Here is a 17,983-nt window from a genome sequence, read left to right as displayed (position 1 = left end):
AGCATGACCCTAACCTTTCAAGTACTCTAGGCTTCAATGTGCTTCTATTGCATTTATTCCATTTTCGACAATCCAACTTAACTTTCTAAAACTAAAATTGTATATTAAAGCACTTTAAACCCTGAAATGTGAGTTTGCAATCTTTTGTAGACAATTGTGTTTTTTCTAAGTTTACTAAGTGTTGGAATCGCAACAGCAGTTTTGTTCTTAGCAAGTTCCCTTAACCTGTGTTAATAGGACTATGTGTAAGCTACTTCAGAATCTGCAGAGAGGGGAGATCTTCATGACCATTGTTTGGGCTAGATTTGAGGTCAAGTTCTTAAAGATGAAAGACCTTAATTGTTTACCTCTCTACTTTGAATTAATGTAGTGATGATGCATCTTATGTCTGACATTTCCTATTCTTTATGGTCTATTCAATAGACAACAGACGGTGGGTGCTGGAGTAGGCCCTTCGAGCCAGCACCACCATTCATTCTGATCCTGGCTGATCATCCACAATCAGTATCCTGTTCCTGCCTTATCCCTATAATTCATGTTATATATTCTATTTGTAAAAATTTAACATTTTCTTCTAGCTTACAAACAGCAAAAAAGCGCTAACTGGGGAGAATAATTTCACAGACACAATGAGGCACATGCTGTCATCAAGACTGAGCATGCCTGATTGTCCCAACTGTAACTACAGACGCAGGTAAGCGTCCAGAGAACATGTATGTGGAATGATTATGACTCAAGAATTTCCATGCATTAAGTGTTTTTTGTTGTCTTCTCCCTATAACCTGTCTTCACATTCTCCCTATGGAAGATTCACTAGAAAGCTTCTAATGTGGTTGATTTAGTTACCTGACAGTCTCCTTCATTTGTGTACGTAATCCCTCCTCCTGAGCTGCATTTTGTTTTTGTGTTTTCATTGAATTGTTACATATAGGTTTGTTCTATTTATTCAGTCAGGTGTCCATGGGTATATTTTCAGACTCCAGTATTTGAAATTTTATTCCTCATACTGCCAAGTATTCTCCCTCCCTGAAGGTTTTGGTTCCATGCTTGTGAGCTTTGGTGAGTGCCAACAGGCTTTTCGCCCCCAGGAACAGAATAGGGCAGAAGAATCTGGTCCTGAATCTGATGTCCAGACAACCTTCATCAGGTCCCTGCACAGTGATCAGAACTGGGGAATGTAGCCAGTTCTTCCCTTCCCAGAGGACCACTAAGCTCAGTGGTAGTTGCTGACGTGTGTTAATTCAGCATAAGTGGAGACTGTCATTGCAACCTGACTTGTCGATTGGGAAACTCAGGATTGAACACGTCTGACTTAAGTGGTGAATAAAATCTGGTAAAACCAATGTTAGAAACCAATTCTATTGGTTTTCTCAGAATTAACTTCAGGCTTTTGTTCTTTATGGGGCTCGTTGTTTTAGATAACTGAGTCCTTGTGGAAGCCCTGGGAGAAATAGTTGTTCCTCAGTGCTAAAGCCCTCGCCTCACCAGAAAAACCCTCTCACCTTCACCAATGTGAGCCATTTTTTTCTTCATGAATTTGACTTTAATCCAGCAAAGACAGGAGATTTTCACTCAATGAATTGGGGCCAAGTACCGACACAGATACCAGATGTGAAAAGAGAGCAAATTTTAACTCTCCGCCACCCAGTCAGTCCCCTGTGGTACTGTGCATTACACAAAGGACTGGATCAAGTCCTGCAACTTTGCTTTGACCTTTTTGCAGGTGCACCTGTGATGACTGCAGCCTGTCTCATATACTCACATGTGGCATCATGGACTCGTCCATTCCTGATGACCTTTCTATTAATACATTACCGTTACAAGTGGAGTCTGCACCAGATTACCTCTCGGAGATTCGTCCACCTAGCATGTCATCCGCAAGCTCAGGATCTGGCTCAAGTTCGCCAATCACCATTCAGCAACACCCACGGCTCATTCTGGCTGATAGCAACTCAGCCCCCACCTTGTAAGTGCTCGAGTCCTTGGTGTTGCTTGTGATGTTTTTAAACAAGTTGTTTCAGTTGATAGATGGTCATGTGGAGCAGGAGAAGACTAAACTCTTAAAGCTAGTTCTCTATGTAAGCTATTTTCTAATCCTACATCAAACATCTAAAACTGAGTCAGGCACAACACTAGAAAGCTGCTTGTGTATGTTTGTGCTCCATGACTTGCATTGAATTCACATGTATGGGTCAAAAAGGCCTGTTTTTGGGGACCTGACTGAACTCAAATTTATTTGGAAATGTAATGCCTAACTGAGGCACTGTCTGAGATACCATATGAACTGTTGGGCTGTTGCCCTGTTCACCTCGAAAGAATGTGTATTTATGTAGCATTGTTGACAATGTTAGGGTATTAACTACTTCATCGAACAGAACTTAAACAGACAATCAATCCAATGGATCCATTCCACTGTTTACGCTCCACTTGAGCTAATGAAGTGTCAGTATCATTGCAATGTCAGAAATACTTCAGCCAGTTTGCAATACTATCCTTATTACACAAGTGGCATTTTGGTGAATTACGTTGGTTGAAGTTTAACTGTTGGCCAGGACATAAGGGAAATGGGTTTGTTATACTTTCATTTGTACCATGGGATTTTATTAAACACCTTATCGTTCAATCATATCAGTTTTGTTTTTCTTCTCAGTGGCAGTGATGATGAAGATGTCACCCCTTTGTCAGCTAAGTTTGCTGACATATACCCACTCAACAGCTATGATGATGCAGAAGTTGTAGCCAACATGAATGGTATTCATGGAGAACTCAATGGTGGGGGTGAAAATATGGCATTAAAGGATGAGGTATGTAACACACAAAAATAAAAATTGAAAAATGAGATGCAGTGAATCCCTGCGCTTCATAAACAGTTCCAGAGATTTTGAGTAACCTCAGTTTTTCTGCATGTACTACTGTGCACAAGTTACCTTGGGTTTCATTTTTATCGATCTTACCTTTTCATGTTTGTGTTTTTTCTATGCCAGTTATTGATTTTGTGTAGCTTCCTGTGCTTGTAATAATCAAAGCAAGGAGTACTTGTAATTGCTTCACCCTTATTCAGTGCTCACTAAGAGTTTTTTTGGATTTGGAGTAGGCTGCTTCTTTCTTGTTTTTCTGTTCCTTCCAGGTTCCACTGGAGTTGTATTTTAAAATTTCAGTGAAACCATTGGCACCAACTCAGATCAGGTTTTTCTTCTTTGTGCTGATTTTCTTTTTGTGCTGTTACTCTTTGTTTGTTCCTTTTTATTCCTTTTAAGGATCAAGGTAGTTAATTTTTAATTCCACATCCTGGTTCTGTGAGTAGACCTAGTTGGATGCTATGTATCTGAACGACAGATGTCTCATTGAACCATATGTTGGCTTTGAGGTCTGCTGCAGTTGGGCTTTCCATACCAGACAGTATGCATCTTTTTCCTACTCCCATTCTGGGACTATATTAGGGTTGGCTGATAGAATTTCTGCTGTTTCATTTACATTCCCGGCAGTTGAAACTAATTATATATACCCATCTCATTATTGTTTGTGGGAGTTTGCTCTATCAATTAACCTCCATATTTTCTCACGATTTACAGTCCTGGAGTTGTGGAACACTTTGGGATATCCTCAGGTCATTCAATCCTTAATCCCTTTTTTTAATTTTGAAATTTGCACTCTAGTCTCCACCGGTAAGCAGCACCAGTAGTAGCTCTTCAGAGGTTGATGATGAAGATGGTGATGATGGAGAAAGCAGCAGTGAACCTCCTGCATCTCATCCAGAGGAGATGGCTGGGAAGAGAGTGGCTAGGAAGGAGGAAGTAAGGAGGGACAGTCCTCCACCATCTTATCCGAGTCAGCAGGTACTCAATTCATTAACAACATATGTTGTGGGAGTGGGAGGAAACATAGGGGGAAGAAAGAACAGTGTTAGAAAAATGAAATAACTGAAAAAAATTTGAGAAATAAAACAGGTGACAATCTCTGAATGATGTTAAAATGTTGACTCTTCTTTGGCCACTTCGAGTGAATATGTAGACAGTTAGTTTCGATTTTGGAAATTTGTGCCAGAGAGTTGAAGGCAAGAACTTAGTTCTGCTATAACGTATGTTTCATTAACACGAGTTGGCTGTAACAAAATTGATGAATAGTGGATGCTGTTTGGATTATGCAAACTTTCTGCTGTACAAGGATAGTGATTTGCTTTAGCACGAGGTCACACAAGATGACAATTGTTGCATTATAAAATATCTTATACAGTAGCTTCCTTGGCCCATCAGCCAAGCCAACCACTTTTTTTTTTATTTGTTCATTCATTGGATGAGGGTGTCACTAGCCATGTAGCACTATTGCCCATCCCTAATTGCCCATTGGGCGGTTCAGAGTCAACTACATTGTTGTGGGTCTGGAGTCAAGTGTTGGCCAGACCAGGTAAGGACAGCAGTTTCCTTGCCTAAAGGACATTAGTTTTCACAGAATCGAACAATGGCCTAGTTCCAGATGTTTTTTGAATTCATATTCTACCATCTGCCATGATGGGATTTGAACCTGAATTCCCAGAATATCATTTGGGTCTCTGGATGAATAGTCCAGCAATAATACTACTAGGCCATTGTGTCTCCCTCGTTTATGTAGAGTCTCTTGGTGTTACAGGTGAACTTGCAATCAGAGCAGTTGTGACAAACATAAGTGGATGGGGGCAGTCATTGGGTACAGATAAATAAAGAATGTTTTGGGAGGGATGATAAGTTCACGAGCCTGTTTTATTAAAGAAAATATGTCTGGAATCGTAACCTTTTAAAAACAAGGCTTTGAGTACTACCTGTGATATGAAATATACATCAATCATTGGTTAAGCTACTTTTAGAATTCTGTTTTTGAATTTGTGCAACACTAGATCATGGGAAAGTGTGCGTAGAAGAGCCACTGTAGTGATAAAAGGTATGAAGATCTTTGTATTGGACAGTGCTTGAAAATTTTTATTTGGCAGGTGATATTAAATGGCATAAAAGAGAGAGAGCATGCGGAAAAGCTCAACATGTCTGACAACCTGTATGGAGAGCAACAAAGCTCATGTATTGTCAACCCCTCTGTAATGGGGTCATTTTGTACGAGATGCATGTTTTTGAAAGAAATACTTAACAGATAAAGCTGCTTATGCTGTTTTCTCTTCTTCCAAAGGCTGACCAGGTCCAAAATGTTTGTGAATGCCATGTCTGTAAGCAAGAAGGCTCAGGACTGAACACATCTGCACTTGCAGCTGGGCGTCTCCCCAACAGTCACCAGTTTTTACCCACAGAGAAGCCTTCCCATCCTGCTCTTCACCTCTACCCACATATCCATGGGCATTTACCACTCCATACCATTCCTCATCTGCCTCGGCCTCTCCTCCATCCCACACTCTACGCAACAACTCCACCGTTCACACACAACAAGGTAAGATGTTGCCCTGGTGTGGAAAGGACTTGTACCCGAGCACTTTTCCAAATGATGTTATCATGAAAGCATTTAATCTTTATGCACACCAGTGGTACAGATTTGACATTTATTATATTTAGGATTCCTGTCTTGATTTTAGTTTCAAACCTAACAAACTCGGTTCCATGGAAGTGGAGTTGCAAGTGGACAGAGTAATGAAGAAGGCATTTGGCACACTTGCCTTCATTGGTCAGGACATTCTTGGAGGGCCGAAGGGCCTGTTCCTGTGCTGTAGGTTTCTTATAGGAGTTGGTACATCATGTTGTGGCTGTACAGGACTTTGGAGAGACCACTTTTAGAATACTGCGTACAATTCTGGTCACCCTTCTATAGAAAGAATATCTTAAACTTGAGAGGGCACAAGAAGATTTACAAGAATGTTACCAGGACTGGAGAATTTGAGTTTCAGGGAGAGGCTGTGGCTATTGTCCCTGCAGTGTTGGAGGCTCTGGGGTGACGTTATAGAGGTTTATAAAATCATGAGGGGCACGGATGGGGTGAATAACCAATATATCTCTTTCTCCAGGAAGACGGAGTCTAAAACTGGAGGGCATAGGTTCCAAGTGCGATGGGAAAGATTGAGAAAAAACCCGAGGGGTAGATTTTTCAAGCAGAGGGTGGTGTGTGTGTATGGAATGAGATCCTAGAGAAAATGGTGGAGGCAGGTATAATTACAACATTTTAAAAGGCATCTGGATGGGTATAAGAATACAAAACATTTAAAACGATATGGAGCAAATGCTGACAAATGGGATTAGGTCAGATTGGGATGTCTGGTTGGCACGAATGAGTTGGACCAAAAGGTCTGTTTCTGTGCTGTAAGACTGATTTTACAACTGATATTGTTCTTTGTTTTGGCAAACAGCTGAAAGCCCCCACCTACATTTTCTGTGCCTATATTTCTTTATCATTCATTCTCTCACTTCGAGAAAAATCATAAAGACATAGTAATTTAGTAAGCTGAGAGGGCAGTTATCCAAGTGCTAAGTATGTATCTGTATCACATGTCAATTTTGTACATCTAAAATTTAGGGGACTGAAGATCTGTTTGATGTTTTAGGATTCTGAAATGAATTCCAAGCGAGGATTAAACTTTTTCCCACTGGTGAAAGTCTAGATTAAGTGGGCATAACCTTAAAGCCCTGTCTTTCAGAAGTTAGGAGACACTTCTTGTTTTCTGCAAAGTTTGAGAGAAGTGTGGAACCCTCTCCCCACAAAAAAACCACGTATTTTAAATCTATTCTCAGTAGGCTTTTCGGAATCAAATTTAGAAAAGCATGCGGAACTCTGAGTTAATAGACAGATCAAGCATGACCTCACTGGCAAAATAAGCTCAAGCAATTGAGTGTACTTCTGTGTTAGAGCACTATTGTAAAGAGTGGGCATCACTTTGGAATAGATCGGAACAGCAAGGAGATGTCTGGTCAACAAGGGCCAAGAAATATTAAAAATTGATAAACTGAGGTTGATACTTCAGTGCAATCTTGCACAAATGATGCATTGTGACAGTTTTTGTTTTGCAAGGCCTGATTCTGTACCTATTACACCATTTAAAGAGCTTTCTGTTCCTGGTGTGTCCTGGCCAATAATCTTCCATCAGCATGCAAATCAGATTAATTGATTAGGCATCGCTTTGCTGTACTGGAATGCATAAAGTGACTTCTTCCACTTTGTTACATAATTGACTGCTCTTCAGAGAAAAACAGTGCATTTGTTGAGGTTCTCGTCGTTTCTCAAACAAGACTTGTATTTATATGGCACTATGTGTGACCACCTTCGTCCCAAAGCACTTTATAGCCAATTAAATACACGTGAAGTGTAACCACTGTTGCAGTATAGGAAGCACAGCAGTTCCTTTGCTCACAGCAACCTCGCACAGAAAACAAATACTGACTAGGTCTTAACTTTTGTAATGTTAATTGAAGGATAGATTGTGGCCAGCACACTTGAGAACTCTTCTGCTCCTCAGAATAGCGCCGTGGAAGCTAGCTCCCAGCCACGCAATGTGGTCTCAAATTAATGTCTCACTGAAAGATAATGGATAAGCATATGGATGATGATGGCCTAGTGCATGGGGAGGAGCTTAGATTAGTTCGCAGGTCGGTGCAACATCGAGGGCCGAAGGGCCTGTTCTGCGCTGTATTGTCCTATGTTTTATCTTTATCTCTGGAGGACTTGCTCAGAACTGCACTGGAATGCCGATCTTGACTTTTGTGCTCAAGTCCTGAGATAGAACTTTGGCAAAGGCACTAGTGTACTGGTGGTGTTGTTGGATTGCTAATCCAGATAACCAGCAATGCCCTGGAGGAACTGGGTTCAAATTACACCACAGCAGGTGGCCAGAAGACCATATCATCGTTGCCAGTTGTAAAATTCCATCTGATTCACAGCTGTCTTTTGGGAACGAACCGTAACTGGTCAGGCCTAGCCTACATGTCTTTTGAGACCCAGAGCACTGTGGTTGATTCTTAACTTTATTCTGAAATGGTCTCGCAAATCACTCAGTTGTATCATATCACTAAAAAGTCTCAGAAAAGGCATGCTATAGGATCAGCATCTAGACACTGGAAACATCAACAGCAGCAAACTCACCTCTATCTGCCTTGCAGAGTTTTCCTTTGTAACATCTGCAATCTAAAGCCAAAATTGGGAGAGTTATCTGACAACTATACAAATGACGGCAATACATGGTCATACACTCGGAACGATACTTTACAATGTCTCAGATGCCATTGCTGGGTACGTCATGCCCCGCCAGCAGGACAGACCGAGCAGAAGTAGCAGTGCAATGCTTTATAGGTGGGAGGGGGTCCCTTTGTGAATCCTCAGCATTGCTCCAGACCCCATGAAGTGTCATGGCATTCAATTAAACATGGGCAAGTAAACGTTCTGCTGATTACCATATATGCCACCCAGTCAGCTGATGAAATAGTGCTCTTCCATGTTGAGCCCCACTTGGTGGAAGCTCTGAGGTTGGCAAGGGTGCGGGATGTGTTCTGAATGGGGCCTTCCATGTCCACCTCTAAATGTGGTCTAACCCCACTATTTAGTGAACTGGTCACACCTGTAAAGACAATAGCTGCTCGACTGATAGGCGGTGAGAGAACCAAGGGTAAAATGTTTTCATGCTGATCAATCAGCCTGCTAGCCTGTCTGTGTCGCTCCCATGAGGAGTGACCACAACTCAGTCGTCGTTGACATGAAGGCATCTTATTGAAGATGGAGAGTCTCACCACACAAAGTAGGATTTCGAGCAGTAATCTTAAGACTGGACATATCTGCTGTATGGCATCAGCAACAGTTGAACTGTACTCAAACACAATCTGTTGCTGATGACCTGGCATATCCCCTACTCTGCCATTATCACCAATCCAGCTGATTAGCCCTGATTCAATGAAGAATGATGGAAGTTTTACCAGAATCAGCAGTAAGCATACCTAAAAGTGAGGTGTCAACCTGGTGAAGTTACAGTTCAGGACTACTTGCGTGCCAAACAGCATAAGCAACAAGTGGTAGGCAAAGCTCAGCAATTCCACAGTCAGCAGATCAGATCAAAACTCGGAAGTCCTGCCACATCCAGTTGTGAATGGTGTGGGCGATTAAATAACTCATTGGAGGAGAAAGCAGCTCCACAAATGTCCCCATCCTCAGTGGTAGAACACAATCGTTAAGTGCAAAAGATCAGACTGACTCATTTGTCGCAACCTTTCAGCCAGGATGTCCCAAGATCCATCTCAACCTCCTTCAGAGACCCCTATCATTTATAGAAGCTAGCCTTCAGCCAATTTGATCCACTCCGTATGATATCAAGAAATAGCTATAGGCACTGGATACTGCGAAGGGTATGGGCTTTGATAACATTCTGACTAAAACGTCTTGCTCCAGAACTTGCTGTGTCCCTATCCAAACTATATATAGCTACAACACTGGCATTTAGGTGGCAATGTAAAATATTGATGTTAGATCCTGTACATTAGAGTAGCACAAATCCTACTTAGCTGACCACAGCGCCATCAGTACACTCTGAATCAGTATTAAAGTGATGGAAAAGATCAAGAATATTGCTGCCAAACAGTACTTGCTTAGCAATAACCTGCTTACTGATTTTCAGTTTGGATTCCACCAGAGCCACTCAGCTCCTGACTTCAGCCCAGCCTTGGTTGTGAAGTGAGGGTGACCGTCCTTGATGTCAGCGCATCATTTGACAAAGTCTGACAACAAGGAGGTGGAGCAAAATGAAGTTCAGTGCTCATACTTTAAGATAGTTAGAGCCTTACCTAGTACAAATGAAGAAGGTTGTTGGGTATCAGCCATTTCAGCTCCAGGACATAGAACACAGAAAAGTACAGCACAGTACAGGCCCTTTGGCCCACGATGTTGTGCCATGGAATAATCCTAATCCAAAAATAAAATAACCTAACCTACATTCCCCTCAATTCACTGCTGACAATGTGCATGTCCAGCAGTCTGCGAGATTTCCTCAGGTTGATGTCCTTGGTCCACCCGTCTTCAGCTGCTACATCAATGACCTTCCCTTTGTCATAGGTCTGAAATGAAATGAAATGTTCACTGTTTACACAATATCGAGTACAATTTTATGATTCCTGTGAAACAGCCGATGGCCAAATGCTGCAAGTTCTGGTCAACATTCAGATTTTGGCAGAGAAGTGACAGGTAACATTTGTGCTGCACAAATGCCTCTCTCCAACAAAAGCAAATATTTTAATGGCCCCTTGACTTGGCGTTTAATAGCAATTGACCAGAACTGAGCTGGGCTAGCCACAGAAATATTGTGGATACAAGAATCCTGCAGTGAATAAATTCAATTGCTGACATGCCAAATCCTGTCCTTCATCTATAGGACAAGTCTGGATTATGCCTGAATGTGTGCCGCTCAACTTGATGCCATCCAGCATAAAGCTGTTCACTTGGGTGGCACCACATGCACAAATATTCACGACCTCCACAACTGCGCAATAATAGCAGTGTGTACCATCTTCAAGATGCACTGCAGAAATTCACCAATGCTGGCTAGAATGCTCTTATTAGATCCACAGCCACAACCATCTAGAAGGACGAGAGCAGCAGATACAGGGGAATACCACCTGCAAGTTTCTGCCTAAGGCATTTACCATCCAGAGTTGGAAACACATCACCGTTGCTTGACTGATGAAAGAATGCTGTAAAGTATATGACAGTTGAAAGTTGACATCTTTTCTGTCTTTAAGGTTGTGCTTCTCTCTTCAGAAATGATGCTTCAGAATGTTTGTTCAGAACCATTATTGATCATGTGTTTCCTGTATATAATGTAGAGTACTGGGATTCAACTCAGTGCTATGGAGCAAGGAATTATAATTGTTTAATTTTGCTTTCCTTTACAGGCTCTTCCATCAGCCCCACCTCCGAATCATACAAGCAAACATCAGGTGTTCAATGCTTCTCTGCAGGACCACATCTATCCAAGTTGTTTTGGTAGTACAGACTGGAACAACCCGCTGCTAACGTCCCATAAATTGGCAAGTCTTTGGGGATCAGAACTAATCAATGGGGATAAGCCGTGGAACCCTGCTGCTTTTCTACCAGAAACATTATCTGGTAAGGAGCTGCATTTCATAGTTCAGTTTCCTCATAGGAAAGTAACTCCTCAACCTTCTTCACCCTTCAACACAGCCCTATAAATTGCAATTACTTGATTTTTTCAGAAGGTAACAAGAAATTAATAGTGGTAACAAAGTGTGGAGCTGGATGAACACGGGCCAAGCAGCATCTTAGGAGCACAAAAGTTGACGTTTTGCACCCCCCAACCACACCGCGATGGTCGAGAATGCCCTTGACCATGTCTCCTGCATTTCCCACAACTCATCCCTCACACCTTGCCCCTGCAATAACTGCCAAAAGAGAATCCCCCTAGTCCTCACATACCACCCACCAACCTCCGGATACAACGCATCATCCTCCGACACTTCCACCATCTACAATCCGACCCCACCACTAAAGACGTTTTTCCATCCCCACCCTTGTCTGTCTTCCATAGAGACCACTCTCTCCGCAACTCCCTTGTCCGCTCCACATTCCCCTCAAACCCCACCACTTTCCCCTGCAACTGCAGGAAGTGCTACACCTGCCCCCACACCACCTCCCTCACCCCCATCCCAGGCCCCAAGATCATTTTCCACATCAAGCAGATGTTCACCTGCACATCCGCCAATGTGGTATACTGCATCCGCTATACCCGTTGTGGCTACCTCTACATCAGGGAAATCAAGCGGAGGCTTGGGGATGCTTTGCAGAGCACCTATGCTCGGTTCACAATAAACAACTGCACCTCCCAGTCGCGAACCATTTCAACTCCCCCTCCCATTTCTTAGCCCCATCCTGGGCCTCCTGTAGTGCCACAATGATGCCACCGGGAGGTTGCAGGAACAGCAACTCATATTCTGCTTGGGAACCCTGCAGCCCAATGGTATCAATGTGGATTTCACCAGCTTCAAAATCTCCCCTCCCCCCACTGCACCCCAAAACCAGCTCAGCTCGTCCCCGCCTCCATAACCTGTTCTTCCTCTCACCTATCCCCACCTCCGACTTCAAGCTGCACCTCCATTTCCTACCTACTAACCTCCCACCCCCTTGACCTGTCCGTCCTCCCCAGACTGTCCTATCCCCTCCCTACATGCCCATCTATGCTCTCCTCTCCGCCTATCTTCTCCTCCATCCATCTTCGGTCTGCCTCCCCCTCTTTCCCTATTTATTTCAGAATCCATTCCCCATCCCCCTTTTCTGTTGAAGGATCTAGGTCTGAAACGTCAGCTTTTGTGCTCCTAAGATGCTGCTTGGCCTGCTGTTTTCATCCAGCTCCATACTCTGTTATCTTGGATTCTCCATTTGCAGTTCCCATTATCCATGAAACTAATAGTGTAATTTTGAATGTAAAACAATTACTTTGAAATTTCTAAATGCTATTTGTGGTATCTTTGAACAAGAAATCTATTTGATTGAATCCCTTTCCATTTTGAAAAAATATGGGCAGTTGGGCAGGGGCAATAGGTTAGATAATCCTTTATACTCTTTACTGTATTTAAGTCTATCCCAGGATGAAGGATTAAAATTCCTTGAGCCATAACAATGATGTGCCTGCTGAGTTTGGGAAGCCTGTATTCAACTGTCAGATATCATCTGCTGTCATATTCTCTTGCAGCACGTTTTCTGATGAGCCAGTGCTGTCCTTTCGTATATGGGCATGTAATTTTCGTTAAGTTTTAATTTTTTATCAGTATTTTTATGTATTGCCCTGATGAGTGAGATGGAAAGCTTTGATGAAAGTGTCTGTCTTCAGTAATGCAAGCTAATCACCAAATTCTCCTGTGCACAAGAATGATTGTACCTAACCTCATTGAGTTTGGGCTTTCCAGAATCCTGCTCCCTGTGTGAAATTAGTCAATTTCTCTTCTGCTTAAGTGCACTGCAAATAGTATTAGACTTGTGAAAAGAAGTTTCAGCTTAACTGTGGCAATTCTAGTCACCAGATGGGCTTGTTGCCTCTTTGCAGGAGAATGAATTGGCAGATTCCCAACTGTGTGGCTGGAGGGCAGCTCTGATATTTTCTCACCAGTTCTGAAAGTCAGCTGGCAAGTGGCATGAGAGTATTGTCACCTTGAATATCTGTCTCAACAAATTTAGTTAACCCATTTAGTGTTGTTGCATACCAAAACCTCATTACCCCAAGGAGCTATGTGAAGATATTCTCAAAAGACTTTGATATGTCCATATATAAATATTCTGAGAAAATCCACAGTTCGCCATCTAGCCCACATTTTTATTTGCCTATGAGATGGCAATTAACTTCCTTTATCCTCCAGTTAGTGAATATCTTTCTTAAAAACTGGAGAAATATTAATGTGCAGATGGTATGGTGGCTCTGGTTAGCATTACTGTCTGTATGCGCAGGGATCCGGGTTCAATTGCACCTTCAGGCGACTGGAGTTTGCGCGTTCTCCCCTTGTCTGTGTGAGTTTTGCTGGGTGCTGCACTTTCCTCCTGCAGTTGAAAGATGTGCAGGCTGGGTGGACTGGCCGTGCTAAAATTGTCCCCAGTGTTCAGGAATGTGTAGATGAGGTGGATTTCAGGAAAAGAATGGGGGTGGTTCTGTCTGGGATGCTTTGAGGGTTGGTGTTGATTTGTTGGGCCAAAGGGCCTGATTCCACACTGCAGGGATTCTATGATACCCAAACTTATAGTCTGAAATTATGGTCCCTGTGAAGGTATTATAGGTCCAAGGTAGTTTGGGAGAGGCAGAAGATTAGTTTGTAATATTTACCGTCTGCTTTTGTCATTTACTGTAGGTGATGTGTTGGGGTCACCACTCCCAGAGATTAGACCCGAAGCACTTCCTCCCACAACCAGCACAGATACAGCTGTCACAGACACCAAGGAGAAAAAACCCACATCTCGAAAAAAATGTCTCTACAACACCCCTCCCTCTGTGGAAACAAATAAAGTCATCATGGCAACCTCATCAGCCACCTCCTCTGTCTCATCAACCGCCACGACTGTACAATCTAGCTCCAATCAATTTAAGGTTTCATCCAAAAGACCTACGTCACTAGGTAAAGTCAACTTGGTCAATGTTGGTTGTGTTTCACTTCAGGTGAAGCCAGATTATTTGACACATCGAATTTATGCACGTTTCCTTTCTAAATGCTCATTCATCCAATGCATTTTCCAGTGTTTTTGGATTTAATCAGTCAGTATGTAAGGGAAGAATGCATTTAGCCAATTAAGTCGACAGAGATTTCATTTTTGTCATTGAAATTGATAATATTGCATCAAGCATAGTTTGTTGTCATGTTGGTTTTCCTTCCTTTTGTTGCTGATCTCACTTCTTGAAGGGTTGATTACTTGCTAGGTTCCATTTCCAGAAGCATTGATTGAGCAAGGCTCCATAATGTTTGCAGAATGATGGTTTTTTAAATATTATTTTTGACAACTGAATCTTCCACAGCTGAGTCCAGTGCTACCCTCCTTTGAATGTAGTGCTCTCTTGCTATCCCAAAGCCAAACTGTGTAGATTAGTTACTGGGAAGGTAAATAAATTTATCCACTGCAGTTAGCATTCCTTTGGGGAGAGGACTACAATGATATTAGCCTTATTAATATGAAATAATTGTGCATTTGAAAGCAATTTGTGTTATTGTCACCTGTCGCTGTTGATGAGGGATTGTGTTCAATCCCCACTCTGGAGATTTGAACATAGCTAAGTTGATTTAAATGCATGGCCTTGGCAGTAGATGGCCTAGTGGTATTATCATGAGACTAGTAGTCCAGAGACCTGGGTAATGTTCTAGGGACCCAGCTTTGAACCCTGCCATGGCAGATGATAGAATTTTAAATCAATTTTTAAAAATTGCAGTTAAAAGTCTAATGATGACCATGAAAGTCCATCTCATTCACTTAAGTCCTTTTGGGGAAAGCAGATGCTGTCCTTAGTTGATCTGTCCCTTGTGATTCCAGACCTCCACGAATTTTGGTGACTCTTAGCTGCCCTCTGGGCAATTAGGGATGGACAAGAAATGCTGACCTGTAAGGTGATGCCCACATTCTGTAAAGATTTTTTTTTTAAAAGCTCCTCAGAACACCAAAGCAGATTTGTAGTTGATGCTTTAAACTGAAGATCCACATATGCTCAGTGTGTTTTGAAAACAAAAATGTGCCAGGAAGCAAGGCACTGTTTCCTTGACTTCTAACCAGTACTGATCTGTCAATGTTATCATTTGCATTCAAAAGGACTGGTTTGTTCATTATTTATGTTTACATACAAACAAGGAGCAGGAGTAGGCTACTTGACACAACTTTGTATTGTTAGGCCGAAAGTACCTAAGGGGTTCTTTAAAATCTAATCAAAATGATTACAAAAGACTTCAATGTACTTCAATGTGTACTTCAATGTGTACTTCAATGTGTACTTCAATGTGAAACAAATTTATTAACTTAATCTGCTTAATGTATATTAGAGACAAGCAAACGACTGGGTGAATTGATTATCTCTGAGTTTCCCTCTGCTTTCTGTCTTGTTGGGAACTTTGGTAACACTGGCATTCTGAGCTCTATCTCAGGTTCCATGGCACGTTCTTGTGAACCCCAGGCAAGGGTGAAAACTCAGATGAGTGGAGAAAATACTAATATTTAATACTTCTCTGAATCTAAGATGACCTCCCATTTCATAATACTTTCAGTAATTTTCCAGATATTCTATGTGCAGAAAATAAGTTGAAAATTTCTCCAGGTTCAGTTAACCCCACAAAGTTCACATTGACACTCAAGGTTACGCGGTTACCTCCTGGCTAAAACAGGCATGTTATTAACACCAGGCCTATTTTAATGTGTTTTTCCACTTTGCTTCAGTTGCTCATGACCATCATCAATTAACGCTTAATGGTCTGGTTTGAAGGTACAGTTTTTAAGCCCAAACTGAAATCCACACTCCTGCCTACAGCTGATAATCTTCACCCCATTCTTTGCTAAGAATTTACCCATGTCTGCCTTATATGTACTTCAGGATTCTGGTGCCCCCATCTTTTCAGAAAGGGAGTTGCAAAGTCTGTCAGCCCTCTGAAAGCAAAAATTGTACAGTAGATGTGATATAAACGAGTGACGCCAAGTTCTGCTTTGTTCCTCTCTGTGATGACCTTGTAAAGGTCTTTCAGGTTTATATGTTCTAACAAGTCACCTCTTCTGAGCTCCAGCAGACAAAGGCCTCATCTGTCCAACTTTTCCACACATATCCATTCATTCCTGTCTGGTGAACCTTCTCTGAAAGTTTTTAATAAAGTGACCAATACTGTACACAGTACTCCTGACGTGGGCTCACCAGTGCCCTGCATGACTGAACTATAACCACCTACTTCTGTATTCAGCTCCCTTTGCAATAAATGATAGCATTCTATTTATTTCCTAATTGCTTAACTGAATGTGTATACTTTTTGCAATTCATGCACTAGGATATCAGATCCCTCTGCATTTCAGAGCTCTGCAATTTCTGAAGAAACATCAACTTTTCTGCTCCTCCGATGCTGCCTGGCGTGCTGTGTTACTCCAGCTCCACACATTGTTATCTGCGATTTCTAACCATTTAGATATTATGCTCCTTTTTATTCATGTCAAAAACGTTCAGTTTCACACTTTCCAACGTTACATTCAATTTACCAGATATTGCCCACTCACTCAACCTGGCTTTTTCTTATTATAGTCTACTTATGTTGTCTTCCACCTATGCTTGTGTCGACACTAAAATCGGCAACTGTAACTTCAGTCCTTTAAATTGTAAACTGTTCAGGTCCCAGCACTGATCCCAGTGGTACATGACTGATTACATCTTGCCAGCCTGAAAAATACTTATTTTCTGCAATAACTTTTGGGGCACTTAAATGCCTTCTGGAAATTGAAGTAGAGTCACTTCCCACTTTCTATCCCTCCCACTTGTTGAATGTAGAAGTTATATTTGCTATCTACCAATGTAATGGGACTGTTTTGGAAAATTAAAACCAATGCATCAACTATTTCAATGGCCATTTCTTTCAAGAACTTGAGGATGAAGTCCATCAGCACCCCAGCACTTTTTCAACTACAGCTCTAATAATTTACGCAGTACCACTTCTCAGGTGATTGTGAATTTCTTCAGTTACCCCCTTCTCCCTCATTTCCTGATGTATTGCTGCTTCTGTGATATTACTTGTGCCCATCATCATGAAGATTATTGCAACTACCTGTTCAGTATATGTACTGTTTCCTTATTTTCCGTGATCAATTCTCCAGACCATTTTTGTTCAGACCAGTGTTCATTTCCATAACTCTATTCTTTAGATACTAGTAGAAACCTGCTCTGTTTTTAGATTTCTGACTAGCTTTCTCTCATGCTGTTACGTTTTACTTTGTAAATTTTTTGTTGTTCCTTGGCTGCAAACGTGTGATCTACCACGTCTCCTTGCAGGGTTTTTATTTTTACTTCATGGTTGACACTGTCTTTAACCTTTCTAGTTGGATTCAGATGGTGGTTCCGTCTCTTGGAGTTCTTCTTACTTACTGGATTGTATCTATTTCGTGTATTTTGAAATAGCCCCTTAAAAGTCTGTCACTGCATCTTTACTAGCCCATCATTTAACCTAATTTGCCTATTCACTTTTTCTTGCTGTCGTTTCATGATCTCATTATTACCCTTGTTTAAGTTACTAAAAATACTCACAAACCCACTTTTCTCTCCCTCAAACTGAATTTTGTATTAAATCATAAATCGATTTTCTGATGCAAAGGGCTTAAAATCTTTGTAGCAAAGGCACCCATATCTCATTGTTACATTCTGCAGAACGTGCTGTTCTAGGAAACAATCATGAAAGTGTTCCATGAACTCAGCAGCCAGGCAGCTTTTGCCTATCTAATTTTTCCAGCCTACATGTAAATTTAAATCGACCATGATTCATTTCATGTCTTTCTAACAGGCTCCCATCGTTATCTTCCTTTATGCTCCATTCTCCAGTACGGT

General features: G+C 41.7%; 1 protein-coding gene across 2 annotated transcripts in view; it reads left to right on the top strand.

Annotated features, from left to right (window-relative positions):
* The window catches only part of fam193a (family with sequence similarity 193 member A), a 215,148-nt gene that overhangs the window by 158,975 nt on the left and 38,190 nt on the right, over window positions 1-17,983 (top strand). For both annotated transcript variants that reach the window (XM_048527926.2, XM_048527927.2), the window contains exons 10-16: window positions 579-694; window positions 1,724-1,966; window positions 2,651-2,804; window positions 3,657-3,836; window positions 5,155-5,409; window positions 10,833-11,046; window positions 13,791-14,054. In XM_048527926.2, the coding sequence (XP_048383883.1) occupies window positions 579-694; window positions 1,724-1,966; window positions 2,651-2,804; window positions 3,657-3,836; window positions 5,155-5,409; window positions 10,833-11,046; window positions 13,791-14,054 (1,426 nt within the window). The remainder of the gene's footprint in view (window positions 1-578; window positions 695-1,723; window positions 1,967-2,650; window positions 2,805-3,656; window positions 3,837-5,154; window positions 5,410-10,832; window positions 11,047-13,790; window positions 14,055-17,983) is intronic.

This window comes from Stegostoma tigrinum, chromosome 3 (genome assembly GCF_030684315.1).
Source record: "Stegostoma tigrinum isolate sSteTig4 chromosome 3, sSteTig4.hap1, whole genome shotgun sequence".
NCBI lineage: Eukaryota > Metazoa > Chordata > Chondrichthyes > Orectolobiformes > Stegostomatidae > Stegostoma > Stegostoma tigrinum.
Note: the sequence above shows the minus strand (reverse complement) of the source record. Positions and strands in the feature narration are given on the sequence as shown.